General features: G+C 37.7%; 1 protein-coding gene across 1 annotated transcript in view; it reads left to right on the top strand.

The window, feature by feature from the left end:
- LOC134796688 (serine/threonine-protein kinase SIK2) overlaps positions 1–25,061 on the top strand; it is a 65,981-nt gene that overhangs the window by 30,076 nt on the left and 10,844 nt on the right. The window contains exons 3-6 of the mRNA XM_063768856.1: positions 10,104–10,167; positions 14,474–14,589; positions 15,772–15,942; positions 17,420–17,543. Coding sequence (XP_063624926.1) covers positions 10,104–10,167; positions 14,474–14,589; positions 15,772–15,942; positions 17,420–17,543 — 475 coding nt within the window. The remainder of the gene's footprint in view (positions 1–10,103; positions 10,168–14,473; positions 14,590–15,771; positions 15,943–17,419; positions 17,544–25,061) is intronic.

The following is a 25,061-nucleotide window of genomic DNA, read 5'->3' as shown; positions in this document are numbered from 1 at the left end:
GTATGCATCTGTAGGCCCTCTCGGAAAGATCCTTGGCGTTTGGAAAAAACGCTTTAACTAGCTCGACGGTGGGTAGAGCGAAGCGCAGCTTGCTGTCGGTGGCCGCCGACAAGTTGTCCCCAAACAAGTCCTTGTGGGACAAATCGAGGACCTTCCACTCTTCCCAGCCAGTGGGGTAGTTATTTTGAATAATTCCTAATATTTCAGAGAAGAGTTCCTTTTCTTCTTCGTCGTCCGGGGCTATTAGAGCTAGGTCGCCCAACGTTCTCAATGCAGTGTCTTCCGCCATTGTCTGCAATCAATGGAATGACTAGATTAGTTGACGAATGTATAACCTTACATCTCGTCTAACCAGACGATGCATTTGTGTATGTCGCCAGGGCGACGCAATGTCAACTCCGGGAACGAAATATTCACGGGACGACCCGTGTCGCCTCACGGGACGACGCTCTGACGTCTCACGGGACGACGCTGTCGTCTCACGGGACGACGCTCTGTCGTCTCACGGGACGACGCTCTGTCGTCTCACGGGACGACGCGCTGTCGTCTCACGGGACGACGCGCTGTCGTCTCACGGGACGACGCTCTGTCGTCTCACGGGACGACGCGCTGTCGTCTCACGGGACGACGCCCCTGTCGTCTCACGGGACGACGCCCCTGTCGTCTCACGGGACGACGCCCCTGTCGTCTCACGGGACGACGCCCCTGTCGTCTCACGGGACGACGCCCCTGTCGTCTCACGGGACGACGCCCCTGTCGTCTCACGGGACGACGCTATGTCGTCTTACGGGGCTATGCCTTCGATGGGCGATGGCATGTCGTTTTACGGGGCTATGCCTTCGTCTCACGGGCGATGGCAAGTCATCTTACGGGGCGACAGTCAATTTGTAACCACATGTACAATTAAAATCTGACGGTGCCTATTTGAGGTCACTGCGTCTCGTCGCTGGGCCATGGGCACCGAGCGGAATGCCCCAACAACCAAAAATCACTCTGACTTACCAAAGATAGCAATTTCTCGATCTTTTTCTTGCTTCACTTTTTTCCACATCAATGCACGCACTACCTAGCTGAGTTACAAAAGCGTACTGAAGAGCAGACAGCCGGCGCTGACGCCGTGCGTTCTGTGGTTAACTTAAACACGCGGTAGATGGCGCTACTGGTCATAGAATTCACCAAATTAGGGCTGAGTTACAAGGGTGTAATCTCAATCGTGGTTCAGGCAGAGGCAAGAATACCTAAATATCTGCATTATTTCTTACTGCTAAGAAATCATCTATTTTGCAACCAGCGGGTGGTTTCTTTTGTCTGAGAAAATCTCATTTAAGCAGCTTTAACGAGGTAACGTAATACAATGCATATTCGTAGGTACCTATTTACTAAAAATAAGCATACACTCGCACCAAAACTGCTTTAGTAGATACCTAGTACCTAAAGGAAATGCCTTTGCAATTTGCGACTGCTTTGTTTATGTTTCATACAGCGCCTTCCTTCAGGTTGGATTCTAAACGAAATTTTAAAAGTCCATGTCCCAGCATGCAGGTTTATTAAAACAATAAGTAGTAATTACAAATTACAAGTCACCGTACAGTAAATAGTGCAAAATGTGCAAATACTTACTACAGAAACGTTACATTATAGCGGGACAGTATTCAGGTCATCGCTGGTTCACAGGGAGGTCATCCGTTTGCAAAAACGGAATCCCGTTATACGGCGGAACAAATGCGTATGAATTAGGCGACTTAGCCGCTTGATGGGCCGTTCACCGCTCGTTACTGCAGTTGACGTTACTAATAATGCTATTGTTTACTCGACAGTCTGAGTGCCTTAAGTCAACCAGTATATAAATGCGCAGAGTTGTTATGGTTCTAGAGGTTAAGTGATAGTGGTAGAGCTCACAGAAGAGGTAAAGCGTTATGTGATTTAGTAAGTCATATTTATATATTATACCTATTCCGATTGGTTGGGTTCTCGACGGACAGTGTAACATGACCTCCGATCTTTAACAACTAATGCGTAATCGAATAGCACGCTTAGACTGGTTTTCCTAAGCCTGTGTTAGCGATTGGAGCGACAAGCACGCATGTACAGTTACCATTACTGACGCGTGACCAGTGGCTTCTTGTTACGTATGCATCCATGCCTGACGGACCACTTGCCCATCCAGTGACATTGGAGATATCTCGGATAACGACACCTCATATTTTAAGTATTCACATATGCAAATTGGAAGAGCATTGTCTCATAGGGTATTCTGTTATGCAGGGTAAAATTGTTGATGGTGCACAAATTGTATAAGCCCTAATTTTAACACAATATTTTTCTTTTTTCAAGCTGCTTGTTAAATTCATAGGAGAGATATATTTTAACTGTTAGCCTAATATTTTTTTTACAAAAGATCTTTTTCAAAACAACAACGACTTCACAAAAAAGCCACGATTTTATGGTCTGAATCAGTAGCTCAACTTCACCTAATGGAGCTTTCCGATAATTCCGATTTTCCAAGAGTAAATGCACAAGTTACAAGAAATCCTACTAAATATAGGAACGAGTTCATTATTTCACCATGCTGCTATCATCAAATCCTGGCTTAATGACAATGGGACCTATTGTGGCATGTATCCAACCAGGTAACCAACGTTAACGCGCATTTTAATGTGTATGTTGTCCACTTTACAGAAATTCCATCCTGTATAAACGTTGCATATTTATGGTTTTCTGACGACGTCAACTAATTTGCCGTACGGGGCTTTTCATAAACAACGAGTGGGAAAGTCTAGTGTTTTTTGCAATGTCATTTGGCACTTGGTGTAGTGCCAAGTGCCAACCGCTCGTTGTTTCGCTGCAGCTTTCCATCACTCGGCCGTGGCTTAATAAATCTCCTGCCTTGTCTCTTTAAGCTTTTCATTATGTAATGAATTGCTTAATTACTAGGAAATACGGTGCACGTTAGAGATACAATAAGTTACTTTTGAATAACATCTCAGTTGACAGAAATATTCAAACCTAATTGAGTTGTATTGATAATAACACAACTTTAGTGAAAAGAGGCGGTATTATAATAATGTTGACATGCAATTGAATACTACACAATAAAATGAATTTGAATATAATATGAATATTATCGGCCAATGGTCTTACATTCTTTAAATAACCAAGAAAATAGATTATTCTAATAATAGATTTATTAGAATAATCTTCGGCTTATATTAAAATTTTATCGCCAATTAAGTCAAGAAATTTGAAGGGATTTGCGTAGGTACAGCAGTATATAGGATGTAGCAAAATATAGGCGTAAATATAGGGTGTAGGTCACAATTTCTTGATTTTTTAAATTACATAATAAATTTATTTAATAAACATTTTAAAACATAATAAAACACATTAATTTTTTTAACAGAGTCAGAAGGTATCCTTAGAATTTAATTATACAGTCCCACCGGCACACCTGGTAAATAGAGAGTTTCCTTAGTTAACATATATGTGTCTAATACTACAAAACATATATCTCGCTCATTCTTAACTGAATTCGTAACTGAATTCTTCAGACTTTAGAGGTGACATTGTAAAATAGGGGCTATTAGTAACGGTTAATGCAATTTATAACGGTTTATTTTTATATCACCAATAAAGAAATTCATATCTTTATATAATTACGCAAGGAATTACAAGAAAACATGTTTTGCCGTAGCGATAATTTACCTACATCTCGATGATGTCATGTCATCTGAAACCTCCATATAAAAGAGTAGGTATGCAGACAGTCTCATAACGTTCACGCAACAGGTGTGGATCAATTTAAACACTTTTATTGGAGTGCATCCAATTAAATTCGAAACATGCAATCAATCAATAACTCATTAAAGTTTCGAACGCATACTGTTGATAGAATTCCAATAAAATTGGTTACGTTTCTAGTTATCCGTCGTTTGTCAGTATCATACCGTTTTCGCTTTTATGTTAATTAGGTTTACATTATGCAGTTATCGAGTAGATCAGTTGTTAAAGTATTAAACGTCACGTACAATGCGCCTCTGGCGCGCGATTCCGCATTATTTTCTTAAACCTGGTGACATCGAAACATAATTACTTTTTTCATTATGTTCCCATCAGATTTCGTTAGTTCATAAACGATGAGTAAGTATATGTAAATAGTCGTACTGCACGTTTTCTTTTAGTAATTTCAAAAAAATTGTCCATGATTTCTCCACGGTCCACTTGTAGACTGGTACCTACTAAGTATGTGATAATGTTATTATAAAAGTCCTTGGCGAGATTTGCGAATCTAATGAATGTTATAGCCAACGAATTACGAAATTGATGTCTTCGACTTTCTATGCTTCGACCTAATGCAATTCTAATAAGTAGCATAATTTGACAGTTTGCTGACGATATCACGTCATACACCATTATCATGTCGCTGATGTCATGCACAACTAGACTCTGACAACGTGACAACGCTAACTTTGCACAAACTTGGCAATAAGAACTAAAACTCCTATATGCTCCATACTTGACGTAGCACTTGACACAAAAACTAAGCGTGGTCCGATTCTATCAGCAATCCTTAAGACAGCTCCAATTTGCTTCCTAGAAAATATATTTCCGGTGTATTTCGCGAGACCTTTATGTAATATCAGCACTTTCCTCATTATTGAAGAATTGGTATCGAATCGGGATGATTTATCGGACCGATTAGGGATCTGCGATTGTCGTTCGGCACACTCGGCGAGTTAATTAACTCTGAGGCTCGAGTCACGCGGTCGCCGCGTGGAAATAAGTAAACATCCTCCAATTATGGATTAGGTACGGGTACCCGACTGACGAACACACGGGTTAGGTTTTTAAAATGTGGTGTGATGAATTTTGTCAGCAAAAATATTCAAAAAATGGTTTGTAAATATCAAAATAACACTTAGTCAAAAGTAGGTATTTCTAAAGTAAAGGTAGGTATCGTTTCATTTATTATTATAATACCAGAAGGCCTAATGCGAACATCAAAATTTCATTATCTTCTGCTTCTCTATCGCTCTTGCATATTCGAGCCCTCAGTTTCGTTACAAAGGCAAATGATTTAATTTTAGAATCGTTTAATTAAACGAATAAAATACTGCGATTTTATACAGTGATGGCAATCAACAATTTAGTCTGATTCAGCTGATTAAAAATAGATGAAACACATTTAGTTTCTGCGGAAAACATTAGTATGAACCACAAATACCACAATACAGTTTGAAATGTATTCAAAGCTAGATGAGGGTGTGAGGAATAAATAGTAAAAATAGATTTTTTGATATAAACAAAAACCTTTTAATTTCCAATGTTCACAGTAAACAGAAGAAATATAATATTTGTTCATTCGATTGAGTAGGTACGGCAAAAAAAGTTAAAACAACCAAAGAGGTGCTAATTATAAAACTTATAATAATAAAACAAACCAAGTGATAGCTTAAAAAATTGTTTACTAGTAGGTACACCGTACAACAATAAGAAATGAAGATTGATCTTCGATTTGTGGTGTGACAAGACGCCCGACATTCGCTCCTCCCAGTAATTGAAACAATGAATGTTGCATGTGATTTCGTAACCTGCATGAATCGTGGCATGTTGGGCGTTTGAATGGGCCCGCGGAGGTTCCTCGTGTACAAACATTTCTGACACCTTGAATAGCAATCGACAAACAATTGGAACGTCCTTCCTTGCCGGGAAAGGAAGCCTTTCCGTCCGCTGCTAGCTACTTGTGAACAATCAAAATATCCTTGAAAGGATTAATAGCTGTTTATCTTTGTTTTGTTAGTTTAACAAGTTAATTCCTACATAATTAAGGAAGATAATAATCTTGGACGTCTACAAGGCCCGAGCCCAAAATTTTCGTACGAGATTGAACTCTCTAACTTAAAGGGTTTTGTGCAAATGCAAACTTTCATTTACTAAACGTATTTAGACAATTTATACCTATTATAGTTTATACTCTTTGCTACCTTGTCTGTAGTTGTCTGTAAGAGATCGTTTTAGCAACAACTCCGCCACTTAGGTACTTTCACTTTTAATTATTGTGTATTTTATATTCAGATGTGAACAATCCAATGAAAAAATCCAGTGAACGTTAATTTACTGTGGCTAATTGAAAACAAACACTACTTGCCTTACTTTACTTGACTAATTCGTTTGACATAGATACCAGAAATAGACCGCGTCGCATTCGCTTATTCGAGAACAATATCCAGCTAAATAAGATTAATCCCTTCCGTTCCGATCCAATGTTCACAGAACCAGGAGCGACCCGAGCGACGGATACTAAACATTTCCAAGAATTAGTTTTGTCTCCAATTACACAGGATGATGCAATAGCATTCGTTTGTTCTTTGATTAAGATATAATCACGTAAAGAAATCTAATACAGAATGACGCAAAGCATAGTCAAAACAGTGGGAAAGAACAATGTCACTATTACAATACTTATTTAGGCTTACATTTTTGTTTAAGGTTTTTTAATGTTTAGAAGGGCGTGCAAAGTCCATTTCGGACGTTGCTAAAGATTTTTTACATTTTGCGGTGGTTTTGTATTACACGTGTATTGTAACTATAAGGTATCGTTCGGTTTCTATATATTTCCTTAGAAAATACTTTATTGCTCTCCTCACTCTCTTGAATGTAACGACAGTACTCAAATGTTCCAATTTTATTATTGGTTGTAAATGTATATTATATTTTATAAGTAAAAGGTCAGATGACATCACTGTGTCCTGGTTGTTTTGTCGCCGGATTTTAATAGCTGTATAATATATAAATATATGCGGTTTTTACATTTTATACTGGGATTTTTAGGACATTTATGTGTAAGCGTAAGAAAATATGCAATATATATTCATTATTTTGAAGGAGAAATCTATTATTCATATACTCATGTTTGATTCAAGTTCGCAGTCAGTTGGTCCATATGTGCGTAGTTATTCCAAGAAATACGGAAAAGTTCGAGACGGGATCGCGCAGTGTGCAGTGGGCTTCAGTTGAAGGCTGGATATTCACTGGGAACATTTATAAATTATGTACCCAGATTCAGGAGGATATAAAATATATATATAAATAAAGAAAAGAAAAAGAAACAGACAAAGAGAAGGTTGACGATGATAGGCATATTTACAAGGAAAATGATAAACCGACAAGAAAGTAGAGTCTAAAACTAAGTATAATAACTGTGGCCCACTTAATAAATTGTCGTTCCCGGAACAAACTTTCAGCCCTTTCTTAAATAACCGTTTGGGGGTTGAATTTCTAAAAATCTCTTCTTAGTGCTTGTGTTTTAAAAACAGCCTATTGTAAAAATACAGTGTTCTAGGGCAAACGGCTGCCTGCGCCTTAGCTGCTGCTGCTGTGCCTGGGCTGGCTGCGGCATAGGGCTGGGCTGGACGTTGATTTAAGCCAGTCAGTCAGTCAATAGAACTTACACGTATAATGAAAATAATCAATAAATTACCTGTTAATCTTTTGTCTACTATATTTTTATTTCGACTTCTTTAAATGGTGTTTAAATCTGCTAAATTTAAATAGAGGTAAATTAAGGAGGTAAAGTAAGGGATACCAAAAAATCTCCTTAAATACCTACGTATTGCTGCTTCCAGCATACAGCCAGCAGCTGTATGCTGGAAGCTAGTGGAATCTCTGATCTACATTATTTATACAAATTGTGGTTACATACAATGACCTATCCATGAAATGTCTTGAAGCACCTTGAAGCCAAATTTATAAATCAGTAAGTCCCACGTATTTTTTTCCATGTGAATTTTAATGTATGATAAACGTAAAGGCAGGTTTTAATATACCTACCTAAACTTACACAGCTGGGCCAATATTTATTTTGTTTTCGTTTTTTTTTGTCAGATTTCTATAAAATTTGGTAGATGGATATTCTCCTATAGTCTCCTGTGCAATATAAGCGCAATTTCGCCGTATGTCCTAAAAATCATCATCTGAGTTACGAAAACGTATAGACCTAAACATACACGAAATCCCAAATTGGAATATCGTATTTGTTCCGCCCGGAATGAGGAGTTGTTCAAACTTACCAAATTTTATCAAAACTTACAAAAAAAATCGACAACCAACTTAAAATCGGTCCAGCTAGTGATTCCGGACGCAGTCGAACGCGGATTTTCATTCCTAACACAATTTTTAAAATTCAACAATCGGAAATGATGCTTTGCTTTGCATCTCGAACTCTGTAGACATCTTCGATTCTTAGAACTCTGCCTATTCTATTAATAACACCCAGATTTATAAATTAAATAAAAACAACGGGTTGCACTCCGGGAGTGCCGGCAGAAGGGAAAACTCAATGACACTGTAACAGTTTTTTCTCAAAAATGGACGGCAAAGTCGACTTTGCCGTTTAAAAAATAGGTTGCGAAGCGCGTAGTTTATGGTCAGTCAAAAATTAAAAAGTTAAAAACATTGCAGTCTCGATTTTGGGACTGCAATGTTGCATACAAATTCCATTATTTGACGAGTTCCAAACTTTTTAAAAGTTGAAATGGCCATATCAAATGAAGGCACAGGCCCATTAAACAGCCAAACAGATGATTAGTACCGCGACTATTTAGCTGTCTCAAATAGGTTGGCGTATTTTCGGCAGAAAAATACACTTCTATTTTTTTATTAAAAAAATAAAAAGGCGTCAAAGCTAATTTTTTCAATTGTTTCTACTTTTTTCTGTGAAAATATATACGTAAGAAAGTTGCTTTTGTAAAATATTTCTATGATATTTATATTTCTTGCACCATTTTTGAGAAAAGCTCTATATATGACTCGGCTGGAAGGCTACTTGCTGGCTTCGGATTCAATTAAACGGACTCCCAAGGTCGTCCGTTTAAAACGAATCCTCAGCCTGCAAGTAGCTACTTCCGAGCCTCGACAACAATGTACTATTTGATCAGGTCACGTGTCCGTCTTACGAATCTTACGTCTTACGGACACGTGACCTGTCGCGAGTTTAATATTTTTTCCCCATCACTAAAAGTGCACAGCGCCTCTAAAGAAGTTTTCACTTCAAAAATTGGTTATGCCAATATGTTATTCAGATTATGTCAAACGGTATTCTAGTGAAATTGCTAATGATGTAAGGTGAGGCAAGTTTAGGAGGGTCGCGGCCGTGAACTGGCCGCGGCACGGACGCCGTAAAAATGTAAACCAACTAAAAATACCTCCGCGTGACTCACTGCCGGTGATGTCTACGATAACACCTTTCAAAACAAACGCGAACTAAGCACGACCTTTATGAATAATGCCTTTTCGCTTTGTTTAAGCGTATGTAAACTTCGTTCTAATGTTTTCACTAAACCTTATGTTACAAATAATTATGACATTGATGACATTGACGTATCAAGGAGGTTTCTTTACTGTTTATGCTAGTGACGCCCCTACGCAGAGTTTTGAGTAATATTCCCTAGTGGTAGTGTCAAAAACCAGAGATGTTTTTTTTAGCAATAACTATAAATATTTCACTTCCCATACACAACATTGAGAAAAAATAAAATCTGCCTTTAAAATCGTACCTATCTGCTTACGAGATTTAGATATACCAGCAATTCCTAATGCAGCGATATTCTGCAAATTTGACGTTCATTTTATAGCTCAAAGATTCCCGAGGCGAATCTAAAACGTAGACGCCCTTGAATGGATTCGCGTAGTCTTCTTTGTTTCTTTGTATGTTGAACGCGGGATGCTCAGAATATTGCTCGGATTTTTTTATCGACTTACTAGGAATTATGTGATTGGAATCGCGTATTTAAGTAGGTACCTTAGTGAAAAAATGCTTAAACCAAACGAAGGTATAACTTACCTTGTTAATTTGAAACCTTAAGCTGGGCACCGGTATTTTATTCATTAATAAATATGTTAGAACTTCTTATAGTATATCCATTATGTATTTGTCCATGATTTTCCTGGGTAAATTTACTCTCCCGGACAAAAAATTGTTATACAAATTTATTTATACTCATTTTACATCATGTTCAAAATTGCACTCTCTAGTTACGTAGTTACGTATTTTCTGTCTGTGATTAATAACGATTTTCTGTTAATTTAAATGTTTTTTTTGCCAACAGGTCATGGAGACGAAAAACATGATCTACATAGTATCAGAATACGCCAGCAAAGGAGAGATTTTTGGTAAGTATGTCCGCCAAGAACAAAAGGTTTAAATATATCGTTCTTTATTCACATTTTTCGTTGTGTTCCAACCGACCCGACGTTTGATTGATGACGTATATTAGCAGCGATATTGACCATACAATGGCTTTGTGTTGTTTGATAGCCGATTTATCACGTGTTTGGAAAAACTGAACAGAATTCATTAATTACCTGTCGCTGGCCTACCTTTACTCGATACCTAGCGATAATACAAAGTACGACATTAATAAACAATATAAACATATGTACTTATACTTAGTTTATACTATTGTAATAGCCGGAAAATAAATTTAGTAATAGTATTATTAAAAATATAAAGCAGGCAATTCCTATTCCTGTCGCCGAAAACATGCGGCACGCAAGGAACACTGCTGGCAAAATTGTGTATCCATTAATTTAATCCCTCTTAGGTCTATGTCTCGAATCTCGATTCAAGGCTCCCAAAACGCGATATGCCGCACTTCACCGCTAGCATAAGGACGTTCTTGTCGTGCAAGAAAAGGAAAAGGAAATAAAACTTACAATAAATAAATAAAGGTAGCCTAAGCGTAGTTATCCAACATCCCTACATTATTTCCCCTGAACTAAGCGCGTCACAGCGGAGGAAGAAACTTAAATTAGATAAAGGACAGAGGACAGGTGGACTGCGACGTCTGCGACTGACGTTACCTTCACTCGAATAACTCGACTTTAACGTCATTTGAAAAAGCTACCGACCACAGACGTAAATGGTTACGACAGAACTTCACTTAACGCTTATTTTATTGTACCACAAAGAACCGTAGTTATTGACGTTATTGTATTCTCAGCAATAACGCAAATAACGTTCATTGTTTAGCAAATTATTCCTTTTTCCTTTGAATTCGCGAAACGCTGATTGCCTGATATGAGAAACCTACGCACGTATCTAAATAATATTGAAAGTTCCCAATCTCGATACCTACCCAATTTCCTTTCCATCAAATAAGTTGTAAAGGTACTTCGCTCCCGTTTGTTCAATAGGTTCGAACACGTGAAGTGCTTAAGGGACTTGTCAAGCAGAACCCCTTTAAACTCACAACTCGCAATAACTGTTTCGATACATTGGATACTATTTCAATATGTTATAGTTATATAATATCATTGATTGAGGCTTACAAAGGTGAACATTGAACATTTGGTATGGGTAACCTAATACCGGGAAAAAATAGTAGGTGGGTAGGTACTCTCCTGTACCATATACCTACTGGATTTTTTAAGCGTAGGTAGCTACTATGAGTATCCTCCATTAATGAACATTTGAATATAATTTGTTTTAGTAACAGTATTGGATAAAGATTGGCAAAGATTTTAGAGCTCAACAATCTTCCTATCATTTTTAGGGTTCCGTACCCAAAGGGTAAAACGGGACCCTATTACTAAGACTTCGCTGTCCGTCCGTCCGTCCGTCCGTCCGTCCGTCCGTCCGTCCGTCCGTCCGTCCGTCCGTCCGTCCGTCCGTCTGTCACCAGGCTGTATCTCACGAACCGTGATAGCTAGACAGTTGAAATTTTCACAGATGATGTATTTCTGTTGCCGCTATAACAACAAATACTAAAAACAGAATAAAATAAAGATTTAAATGGGGCTCCCATACAACAAACGTGAGTTAAGCAACGTCGGGAGTGGTCAGTACTTGGATGGGTGACCGTTTTTTTTCTTGCTTTTTTTTCGTTTTTTTTTTTTGCATTATGGTACGGAACCCTTCGTGCGCGAGTCCGACTCGCACTTGCCCGGTTTTTAATTATATTGTTTTCTACTAAGCACTTAATCGTTCTGAACTTGCGTGCTCCGACTTAAATTAAATCATTGCCTTCATAAATCCGATCGCCCAAAAGCGTAACCTCGAAATCGATTAAGGGCACCCCGCGATCGTCGCTTCCTCCATGACGTCAGACGCCTGGGCGTGACGTCACTACCGTGGGGCGCGCAAGGGTTAGGGGTGGGGGAAGCAATTTCGCGCACAGCTGACTACATTCTCCCAAAAAACCAAACGCCAACTCTAGAATAAAATTTTGACGTATTTGAATTAGATTGAAATCTCATTGGCCCGCGCGCGTCCTCTTCTATTAACGTGCAACCAAATTTATAGGAGCGTTGGTCACTTAAAGCTTTGGACTAGAATCAGGCAAGCAGAATACAGGCTCTGTGAATGTACCTCCGCCAACGTAGGCTCGAATGAAAAATGTAATTCATCAAAGAACACTCCAAAATGATAGATCCCTGTTTTTAATTAGCAATTACATACAATTGTGAAAAATGTTTTAGTGAATTTTGAGTGAATTTGTTTACTGTTTGCTTTTATTCAACCAGAGAATAATCAATTGAGTGCTAATTTTGGTTTCCTGGATTATTCGTTAATGTATTGATGTGTCGCGGTTAAATTGGCAACAAGTAGGTATTTGTGCAGTGACGTATTAAATTGCTATAGTAACTCAGTGGCGGATTTGCAGTCTTTGCCGCCCTAGGCCCTAGGCCCCAGGCCCTATAGCCGCCCTAGGCCCCAGGCCCCAGGCCCTATAGCCGCCCTTATCGCAGCACCCATCATCTTGACTACATTTTAAGTTATTTCTTGTTATCATCAGCGAATTTTTTGTCACAATTTGCCGCCCTAATAGGCCCGGGCCTACTGGGCCTTAGGGCAAATCCGCCACTGGTATAACTGACTTCATAGGTACATATTTTACTCATTATAATAACGAAATAATATGAGCACATCAATTGAATTATAACAGTTTGCATTTTCCTTGCCAATAGTGGTAGCTAATTGTTTAAGCGCTACAAATTAACCCCTAATTTGAGTAATTGAATTGTTAGGTACTGTTGACATAATGATATATGCATTGGACTACCCATTTTAAAACAATTTCCGTCAGATATCACCAATTAAGCCAATAATATATACATAATTAATTAATGCTTTGATTGCTGTGGCAGCAGTTTTACCAGAAAAATTTGGCTTTAGGCTCCAAGATCTTGGAGTGGCAAAAGTGTGTTCAATGTTTTTCGTATTAGCGCAGTTTATGTTACACGCAGTTTAGCACTAAACAGAGACGAGTGGAAGAAGAGGGGGGAGGCCTTTGCCCAGCAGTGGGACACAGTGGGCTCTGAATAATAATATTAGTTTATGATATGACATAATATGAGAAGAATTGAGAAAGACAGATCCCAAAATTATTTCTAATCTAAGCGGAGGGAAAGCCATCAAGCGAGCGGTACACTTGTCCACCGAAGTAATATCAATTAAACTTAAACCCAATACTAACGCCGGTGGTCCTGCATTATGTTTACAAGCCCATGAATAATGGACCAGACTATAATCGCACCTGCACGGCTGATGTCATTCGGTCTCGAAATTAGCAAATAAACGTAGGTTTCCGGGCACTCTCGTTACAGCAATAACATACAATATTTACCATATGGTCTTATAACGAAAGCATTGGTTTCCGGAGTGCTAAACTGCTGTTTAAAGTGACATAATGTTTTTTGAGCAAATGTATAGTTCGTTTTTAGCATTAGAAAGAACTTGAAAGAAGGTAAGCGATCTTGACATGACTTTTAATTGAAAAACGCTTTTTAAAAATCAGTAACTATTACTTATGAAAGCAGAAGAATATAAATTATCTTATTAGATTCATAATTGTTATATATTTGCCGTAACTTATTTTTAAAATGTGTTTTTCAATTAAAAGACACATCAAGATTGTTTACCTTATTTCTAATGCTAAAAAACGAACTATAGTTTTTGCCATTTTTTTCCCAAAATAAAAACCATTCGTTTAAAACTGTTGGGTCGGTTGATCCCCGAATATACGATAGGCATTAATTAAGTTTAAAAATAAAATACCAAAACTTAGGGAAACACCTTGATTAAAATAAAACGTGACTAGAGGGCCTCGTGGCGAGCCTTGGGTCGAAATAACATAATTTTCCTGACGACTGGCGTCCTACATACATATAGTACCTAAGTATAAGTAAGTCCCAATACGGTTTTAATTAAGTCTTTTCTATTTTAACAGATTCAGGAGGATAAATTCTAATCATTGCTAAGGTATCTAATTTTTGCGACCTGACCTATGTTGGTATAATTTCATTGTCGTCATCATACAAGCAAAACATTATTTTAAGCCACGGCCAAGAATCTGTTAATATATCCATAACAATAACATTGTTTCGACATATAAAATGAAACTCCCTACATCACAAAATAAGAATGAAACCTGAAGCGCGCCGAAGACCAAGTTTAATCAAGTAAATTTCCTTGTAGACTACATCGCTCGGTACGGGCGGATGGCAGAGCAGGCGGCGCGGCGCAAATTCTGGCAGATCCTCTCTGCGGTCGAGTACTGCCACGAGCGACGAATAGTGCATCGAGATCTCAAGGTTCGTGTCTACATTAGGGTACAAAAGTTTAGCAAGATTGTCCTTTGTGGAGTAAACTAATGAACAAGGACTTCAGGCTGCGGTTAGCCACATGCATAGGCCATAAAAGATTATAGAATCCTTCTGTTTATCGTGCAAGAAGTCAAGAAACAAAACTCAGTAGACTCCTATTTTTTTTAATATCATAGAATTTTAGGGGGGCGCGAAAACCCAACGCATCGTAAAGGTTGGGAACCGCTGGTTTAGTTTAATCTTGTGGTCGTAAAATTTTATGTCCATACAGGTCACAAAAATACCGAACCCTGTGTTATCTAAGTATTTTACGAGATATTTTAACCGTAAAAAATTGTTAGGCATACTGTTAAAATCTGTCCTTTTTGGAGTACTATTTTGTACTCATATCACAGTATCAATCAAGTCATTGATGTTAAAGTTTATCACAGGATAGTTTTTTTTTATTCTAATTAAGTTGAATAGCGCGGAAGTCTTGTATAAAATTCAACAAGCTAATACACAAATTGATGGAAATGCGCTATCAAAAACGACTTTAAGCCGACCAACAGCGCCAGCAGGCAGACCGGATTAATTTAATTACCCACTCCAAATGCTCTACAATATTTCATAAGCTGTTATTTTGATAGTATTGTTTGAGGCTGCATTTTATTATTTTCAATTTTCGACCAGAAAAATCTGCGCTTTGTTATACAATTAAACACTGACTATTTATTAACTTATTGGCCTACTTCTAATTCTATATGTGGTACGAGTAAGTATTATATGTAGAAACATCACTTGATATTTACTAGTCGCTTTTCGGTGAAGGAAAACAGCGTGAGGAAACCGGACTAATCCCAATAAGGCCTAGTTTACCCTCTGGGTTGGAAGGTCAGATGGCAGTCGCATTCGTAAAAACTAGTGCCTACGCCAATCCTTGGGATTAGTTGCCAAGCAGAGCCCAGGCTCCCATGAGCCGTGGCAAAATGCCGGGTGAATACCAGGAAGATGAGTGATATTATACGTAAGTACGAGTACCTATGTGAGTCAAATGAAAAATCACTATCATAATTGAGGACAGACACAAAGTAATATGTGCTATATTACTTTCGTATTCAATCAATTTCTGCACGTCCGTAAAAACCCGATACACGAAGTTTGTTGAATGAGAAAACTTTTTCCATTTAGGCGGAGAACCTGTTATTGGATGCGAATATGAACATAAAGATTGCAGACTTCGGGTTCAGCAACTACTACGCGACAGGCGAGCTGCTAGCCACGTGGTGCGGCTCCCCGCCCTACGCTGCGCCGGAGGTCTTTGAAGGCAAACGGTACACCGGCCCGGAGATCGACATATGGGTACGATATTAAAATGTATCTCCACTATTCCTTTATTGACATGGAGGCTGTTTCTGTTTTAAGAATTAGATATGGTTTTCATCTTGTTTTGATACGACATTGAGTCCTGTCATTTCATTAGGCATCTCACCCGCACCAATAAGTGCGAGTTTGGTGCCTAATTAGACTACTCCTGGTGGCGTATTCTAGTTGTAATAACAGGTGACGAAATTTATTTGGATTTGTTATGGACAGATACATATCATAACCTGTTATTACCATCAGAATACGCTTCTTGATTGCATTTCGCAAGCAATAAACAGCGTGAGCCGTTAACGTTCATACTTAATGACACTATACGCAAGGTCGTATCGAAACAAGACGAAAACTTTATCAAATTGTTAAAACAGAATATTATGCCCCATGGGCGTTGCTTCGTTCTTGAAACAATATTGGCTTGCTGTACAGTCAGCAGTAATAGTTGCTAAGCGGGCGAGGTGTTCAAAATGATCTTGACGCTACATTATTGTTAAGAGAATAGAGCGCGTCAAGGTATTTTTGAACACCTCGCCCGCTAGCAACTTCTGCTGTTGACTGTATCTTTACATCAGTCTTCAGACTGATTAGTATGAATTACTAATTAGTAGTGACGGTCTTTAACGTCACTTGGCAGATTTTTGATGTCCTCTAAACGAGAAAGGTAAATGCCTTAGTTTGCTTTGACTTTGTTTTGTTTGTAAAGATACTCTATTGAATGCTAACTAGTAACTATACTTGATAATTAATGCGTCACTTAGACAAAGACACATTAATTGCGAGTGACATTGATTGAAGACTACGAATATTTATGGAAAGTTAGCGTGGTTACTTGGTTAGCCTTATTCCAGAAAAACAATGACTGTGACTAAAATTGCAGTTAACTTTCGAATTGCATTGCCGTGTTCGAATTGCATTGCAAAAGCAATTTTATTTTACACGTTACATTATAACTATAAAACCGCGCATATTACAAAATGAGTCGAATTCGTAATCTTGAAGTCGATTGTAATAGTTGTAATAGTTATTTGTAATATATATTAGTATAGCAGCCTTGATCGGCTTTTAATACTCGTAATCCATAGGATTTCACGCTCTCATTTAATATTTTTACATTACTTATTTAATTAGGTTTGTTCTGTGACCTAGGGAATAGGGTTCGGCTAGTTAGGATAAACTGAATCGGACATAATGAATATTTTTGAATATGCAACAGTATCTTCTGCAAATTTTTTTTTTGCTAAGCTGTACGTCTTAGGAGCGATGGCGATCCCATATTGGGAGTAACAAAATAGACCGATTGGCCTGATACTTGGCCAAAATAGTTAGTAGGAAACAGTTGACCGAGGACAGCGAAAGACCACTGTTGTTAAGGTCCCTGGCCTTTGTCCATCAGTGGGCTTACGGCTATTATGATGATGAATGGTGATGTGTAGGTACTAATGTGTATTTTGTATTACAGAGCCTGGGAGTGGTGCTGTATGTGCTGGTGTGTGGCGCGTTGCCGTTCGACGGGTCCACGCTGCAGTCGCTGCGGGACCGGGTGCTGTCCGGGCGGTTTAGGATACCTTACTTTATGAGCCAAGGTAAGTGCATATTATTGCCTTATTTTTTAATAGGTATCAAGGTTTTATAGGGGGTTAGTTCAAACTAAACGGAACCTTAGATTTTTTTGATTTGGTAAATAAACCAAAGGGAATACCTATAGTTCGTTTTTTTAGCATTAAAAAGAACTTAAAAGAAGGTAAGCGATCTTGACATGTCTTTTAATTGAAAAACGCTTTTTATAAATCAGTAAAAGCAGAATCAGTATCGTATCGTATCGTATCGTATAAATGATCGTATTAGATTCATAATAGTTACATATTTGCCGTAACTTATTTTTAAAATGTGTTTTTCAATTAAAAGACACATTAAGATTGTTTACCTTATTTCTAATGCTAAAAAAAACGAACTATAAGTAGGTACCTTTTTATTTTATTTATGTAGGTAACCAATCGAGGTTTAATAATACGTATTTGAATTTGATAGGCAGTGAAATCGATTTTTTATTGCTTTACGGTAAATCAAACATAGGTAATGCTATGTTTCTACGAAAATAAAAGGTTAAGTTTAATCGAAGGTAAAGTAATCGAAGGTAGATTTTACTTGTAAAATAAGCTATACTTAATATGTGCTTAGATTAGGTACTTCATTAGAAAAAAAATATCCATCTTAACTGACCGGTCGCCATTAAATAATTGTACTTTACTTGTTGACCTTTAATTCAAAGTTTAATTGTTATGTGACGAATAAGAAAAACAATGTTGTTTATAAAAACATTAGAATTAAATTTACCTGTCTACACAAATTCGAGACAGACGGTCTTTTATATTTAATTAAATGACCTATTTATTACCTATTTATTTGGTTGATTTACTTATTTAGAAACCTGTCTAATGCGCTAGTAAGAGAATTCGCTACGGTCATTCTGATAGTCACGTCTTCATCAACTTTGGCCATTTTCTTTCTAATTAGGAAGATTTCAGCGGCAAAGTTTAGATGGTTCGCTCGGGTAATGACTTTTCCGAATAATGCCACTTAACGAAGATATGGACTCCATTACTCGTTGCGAAACAAAAATCTATGTAATATCTCTTTGGAATTTTGTTTGGCGTAATATATTTTTATTAAAACGTTCAATATTTAACTTTCAAAAATATGACGTTGCATAGGTACGTATCGTGATTTCTCCTGTCCAGCGCAAGTTTTGTTTGAGTAAAAAATATAAACATATTAGATGATGTAATTATTTTTAGAGACGTCAAAGACCTTATGCCGTAGGTATATTTAAATTAGAGTAATGGTATTTGAGTGTTAATGCGAAAAGATTAACCGTAATTAGTTGTTCTTAATGAATCGTTCGCACCAGCACTGTGGCTAGTGTTCATTCAAGCACTTGGATGATAAAAAATAATGAAATCGATAAGCATAGAGGTGTTTGCGTCAGAGCCGTGTTCAATCATGCATCCCGTGGCCGGCCCGTCCCTGGACGAGTTGCTATTGGTTACAGAGCCCTGGCGAATCGAATCTTTAGGAAAACCAGTGTATCGTGACGTGAGATTAGTAAGAACTATTTGGAATCGGAGAAGGCAGTTATATTGGTTAATGTTTCCTCTGAGGCGAATGCTCTATCATGCTGTAGCAATAACAGGCCTCCAGCCTCTGTTCTCGGGCACAATACACGGAACACAAAAACTACGCTCGACAAAAAAAAAACGTTCATTCATTGTGTGTATATTTTCTTTCACGGGTTATCTTATTCATCTAGGTCACACATTATCGGTAGAAAGTAAGAAAAAACATGTTAATTAGCTGTCGGATACGCACGAGCAGTCGTAGCGTTGACGCAAATTAGGTGCGTTAATCCGTTAATCAGATAAAATTATAAAATTACCAAACAATTACAATGCCTTTTTTTAGTAGTAAAATAAAGAATGAATCATAATTATATGCTGTTCGAGTTGAAGGCTAGGTTTAAAAATACTAGTACTTAAGTGATCGTAGGCTTTCTTTAATAGAACTGATGAGCACAATTTTCGCGTAGTGGGTGAGTAGTGGACAGCTGGACAGTATTAGCACAGAATAAATAATAATACTAGGTACAGAAGACTCACTCTCTAACAAAACGCGTCTGTTACGCTCAGGGCAGATCTGGCCGCTAGGTGGCGACAGCGCCACGCGCGGATTATGGCTAGCCACCAAAATTGGTGTGGAACGGATGTACTTATAGCTACCTGTAGCAAAGCGATGAAATCGCGGAGTGAGCCACGCCTGGTATTAGTGACGCCAAAGAATTATTTTATCTTGCTCGATTTAGTCCCATTGCCTCTTTAACGCTATATACTCTGTATCTTTAGGTATTTAAATAAAAGTAAACAAAATCTACCCTCAAATGGCTCGTTAAGCCAGTTGATGGTAGATGAAAACATTACACGATCAAATAATGCAGGTTAAAGTCAGGTCGTTCAGTGACTTATCGAGGCGGTTTTGTAATTGGTCGGTTAACCAATAAATGTTATAACTACCCGAAAATGTACAAATTGATTGTTTCCTTTTATTTAAATATCTTTAGGTACGGACTTTGTAAATTTATAATATATTCTTTTGATATAGTAGCTATGATAAGTAATTCTCTTTTTTCGAATTACTGTAAGTGCCTACCTACGTACCTTATCGATGACGGGGGTGCCAGAAATAGTTCGGGCGAGAAGTCCCGAGTGTCGATACTCCCGCTTTGACGCGCGAAACGTTAATGACTTTATATAAACATGCCTTATCTTAAAATAAAAGCTAGGTATCAACAGGAAAATAAATTCAAACTTCATTGCGGCATTTATCTTCATTCACAAAGAATGTTTTTTAAAATAAATTTTTAGTAGTGGTCTCCCATTGAAAATACTGGCAATTTTATTGCCAGTATTTTAGAATTAAATCTTTTAATCCCTAGACATAATTTGTTGTATTACTTTTAACGTGTTCAACAATATCGCAGAAATTGCCTGGATACATAGTTTTTTATTCAGAGGTTGTTATAGGCCTCGTGTGCTTCATTATTGTATTTATAAGACATGAAGGCACGTGCGAGGGATCTAAATTGCTGGTGAGATGTTTCGAAGAATGACTACCTACTCTAAGTACCTATCATGTATCTCGGAACACTTGCACATGTCACGTTAATTAAGATTCAAAGTACCTACAAACATCAGTTAATTATATTTAGATAGATTAAAATACTTAGAGACAATATAACCTCAAAGTGACTAAGTGCATAAGATACATCATTTTAAAGTCAAAGCAAGTAATTTAAACTTAGCGTTGCGCAGCTAGTACAAGTAAATACAAGAACGCATAGCACTTTCCAAGAGTTTTCACTGAGGAGAGGGATAAGTGCTTGGGCAAACAAGCAAGCCGCTCACTCGTACTTATTGCTAGCAAAGCATGTGCGGCTATACAAGTATCTACTGCTTCAATTTTGTACTTAGCAGGCGTCCGACATTCCCATGTTCATGGGTTTAATCTGGAATGCCTTTTACAAGCACGAAACGTTGCTAACGAAGGATTATCAGCGCTTACGTTTCTAGGACGCTACACACGGATTGAGGTCGCTTTAGGAGGGAGGAGGAGGCGCTCGCTTCCGAAGGCGCGCATAGACAGCGCTTGCCCCTGAACTCTTTAACGCTACTTTTTATATAGGTAATGTATTGACCGCCAAGGACAAAATAACATTGCCACTACCGAGCACCCCTATTTATGAATAATTCAAGACGCCTAATGTTGAGTTCGTGCTTGGAAAATTTAGTCTTTAGAAGTTCCGATAATTTTCGCGTCCTAAGGGCGAATCGGATCTTATTCTTCAAAGTGGGTAATGCTTGCCGACCCAGATGCCCTGAAACTTTGTTGTGAGTTCTAAACTGGGCTATAAAACCTGTGCGGTTATGTTCTGAGTGGTTTTAGTTTAACTCGCTACTTACAAATAGTTGGTCTGTGTAGACGTAGAGTGCTCTATCGCATTAACTACATATTTGCAACTGGCGTAAAACATACTATGAACAACTTATAAATTATTATATTTAGGTGGATTCGGCATATTATTTCATAAATTTGACAATAAAAGAAATCTTATTTACTTATAGCCGACTAACTTGATAACAACTCTTATTAACTCTTAGTTTATACGTATTTTTCGAATTTAGCTCCGTTCTTCGCTAATTAATTGTACTAATTGTGTCTATTTTTGAAATAATTGGTACTGCGGGAATCAGCACGTTTTTCACGTGCGTCACAATGTTTTAAATAATGAATGTGCACCTAAAGAATGTTAAAACGTGACAGCCAATGTGAAATTCTAATTGAAATCAACAGTTTCAACTAAAAACTAAATGGTTTTAGTTATACCTACCTGGTTTTGGCGAGTCGTAAATTGACTAAATTCCATGTTAAGAAATACATTCCAGTACATACACGATGGCCAAAAAATAAGTACATTCCCGTTGCCAGGGAGGTTTTGGGATTATACTGAGCAACTTTTACTATGGGACCAACCACGAAATCGCGAAAAAATAAATTTACCCTCTCATAGAAAATGTATGAAACAGCCAAATTTCGGGGTTTCGGTAAAAATCTTTATTACGGGGTTGGTCCCATAGTAAAAGTTGCGCAGTATAATCCTAAAATCCCTGGCAACGGGAATGCACTTATCTTTTGGCCACCCTGTATATGGTATGGTTTAGTGTTTTGGCGTGGCCCGCAGCACGCACGCGACCAGACGAAATGTCTCACTTATACGTTAATATAGAAATCCTTGCGTGCCGCCCGGTTAACGCCTAAAAGTACATTCTCATGTGCGTATAATTAACTGTTTCTGTACATGCTCATCCATGTTAACAATTTCCTTTCGTTGTGCGAAACAGGCTTACAACGTCCATTGCGTAAAATATTAGTAGGTTGAATTTGTATGCCTGTAGATACCTCAGCAAACATACGTAACCAATGCCTACGTATTAAGTTTCCGTCTCTGGTTTTACAATAACTTGCTTCATTGTTTCTTCGTACTTCCATTTGCGTTAGCACCGTAAAACCCATAAAGAGAGTCACGTCGCGAGTCTTAGAGAGCACGCAGCCATATAAAACCTAAAAGCGGATCCTGTACCTATCGAGCCAAGTTATCTAAACAGGCACGGGCGTATTGCGCACGGAATTTCGTCATACTGGAGGACATCATGAAAAATGTATTTTCTTTCAGAGTTGATCGCTCGGGAGGCGTTGACGTCACGCATTCTCGCCTCGTGAATTTTCAAACCGACGAGCATTTCGAATGTTTGCGAATGTCGCTAACGAGGGCACGCCACGCGACGCGTCAACTGAGGACTGATGTACAATGCGATGAAAATTTGTTATATATTCAATTTAAATCTTCCTCTGTCTAAATTAAGTCCTATTAAAACCTCACTGTCGCAGCAAAAGCTATTTGAAAAGTCGTTCATGTTTTTCTTTCTATTCAGATGTGGACGCTTTGTTACATTTTTCCCTATTAGCTCGGTAAAAAGATTCTCTGAGGGTCTCTCTAAAGGATTGTATCATAAGACTGCTATTAATGTTCGAGGTACATTTTCTTAGTCGATGAGGAAGTCATCATAGCACATATTTAGGGGGCGTACCTAATGGCAATGATGTACCTAAACCCCATTATTTGCAATGAGTCATCAATCTTTGTTCGAAATTCGCGGCTCCACAGAACATTTACGCATGTACATATTTATTTAGGCACAAAGGTGAACCACCAAACTGTACGAGTATGGGAGGAATAATTTTGAGACGTGGACGCTAATTTAAATTTTTGTACCATCTGCTCAACGTCATAAGACTCATAAGGCGAATTCAAATTTCAGTCTTTATGAAATCTGACGGTTATGCTATCGCGCTGGTATCAGATAGTTTTAATTCAAATTTCAGCTAACTTGAATCCCAGTGTAGACACTGTTTCGTGGTTTCGCAGGCAGTGTACTCATGAGAAAAGCTGATGATCTCGATTTGATTGCGAAAGTTTATTCCCTTCCCTAATAATAAATAAATAAATAAATATTAGGACACATCTAAAATAAATATTAGGGGGGTTAGGAAATAAATATTAGGGGACATCTTACACAGATCAAACCTAGCCCCAAATAAGCAAAGCTTGTACTATGGGTGCTAGGCGACGATATACATACTTATATAGATAAATACATACTTATATACATAGAAAACACCCATGACTCAGGAACAAATATTTGTGTGATGAACACAAATAAATGCCCTAAAATTGTTCAACTTTGATGCCAAATATCTCGAAGACAATGAGCTTTGAAGTAAATATGGGATACTATATTGCTTGAAGCCGTGGCTGTTAATATGATAAGCTCCAAAATTTTTTAGAAAACTAAGGGATTTTGATCGAAGGTCATTGGCGTGGGGTAGCCCCTTAAGTAGTACCCTGGCCTAGCTTGCACATGTATATGAGTTTTTCATTAGTGTGTTAAAACATGTAAAGGTCTTACGTAAATAGCTTAACCGATGCGTATCGGTAGGCACCCTACCACCAGTTACGCTAGAAATGGCATTAAAAGTAGGTACAGCATACAACAATGTTTCGAACAATAGCTAAGTGCATTACGTCAATCAAGAAAGCAGAAGTTATTTTTTTTGGCTTTGTTTGTACTATTACTATAAATAAGAATGTAAGTAGGTATTGGAATATACAATATCATCAACATATCGTTTAGAACGTTAAATATCGTCGTTAAACTTCTAGACGCTTCCAATAGCTTAACAATGCTTAATTGACAAGGTACCTTTGTAAGTATGTTAGTTAGTAAAATACCTTTGAAAGCACTGATTAACATGAATGAATGTAAGATATAGCTAGTATTAAAATTTAAGCACTAACTAACTAAAACAAAACAATATAAGTTATACTATACAAAACAATATAAACTGGGTCCTGTAACACAGGGTTTCATAGATCAGGACACAGGGACGTGATTTACTGTAAGTATGTCTAATTTTATACAATAAACTTTTTTCATTTTTTTTCATTTTCATTTTCATACGTACAATTAAGGCTAAGCTTAGTTTAAATAATCTCCAAGAGATCGTAACTGAGTTTGATTGTACCTTTCTATCTCTTAACTGAAATAAACAGATTAAATTTCCTTTTATTTTATTTTTTTTACCTACTTACGTTGTTTTCCTAATTAGTGTTTTTTGCTAATGTTCTCTACCTACGTTGTTTTACCTGAGTTTTAACAAGTGGGTGACTTTCTGACTTTAACTTTCCAAAGACAAGAAACCATAATTAACAAGACTGACATGTGTTAACAGAGTTGACATGTGTCAGCGGACACGTAACTCTAACGTCAGTGGATATAGGTACCGAGTTTGGCTATTGGCAGAAAATGAAGGAACCATCATTAGCATGTCTGAAATGCGTCAGCTCTCGTGTATGGCATGTTTACATGTACGTAGTCAGTAAACGATGCCGTGGAATATTTTTTTATTACAAACTGCCCAGCGATTGCAATAAG

Source organism: Cydia splendana, chromosome 14, assembly GCF_910591565.1.
Source record: "Cydia splendana chromosome 14, ilCydSple1.2, whole genome shotgun sequence".
Classification (NCBI taxonomy): domain Eukaryota; kingdom Metazoa; phylum Arthropoda; class Insecta; order Lepidoptera; family Tortricidae; genus Cydia; species Cydia splendana.
This window is presented reverse-complemented; position numbering and strand designations above follow the sequence as displayed.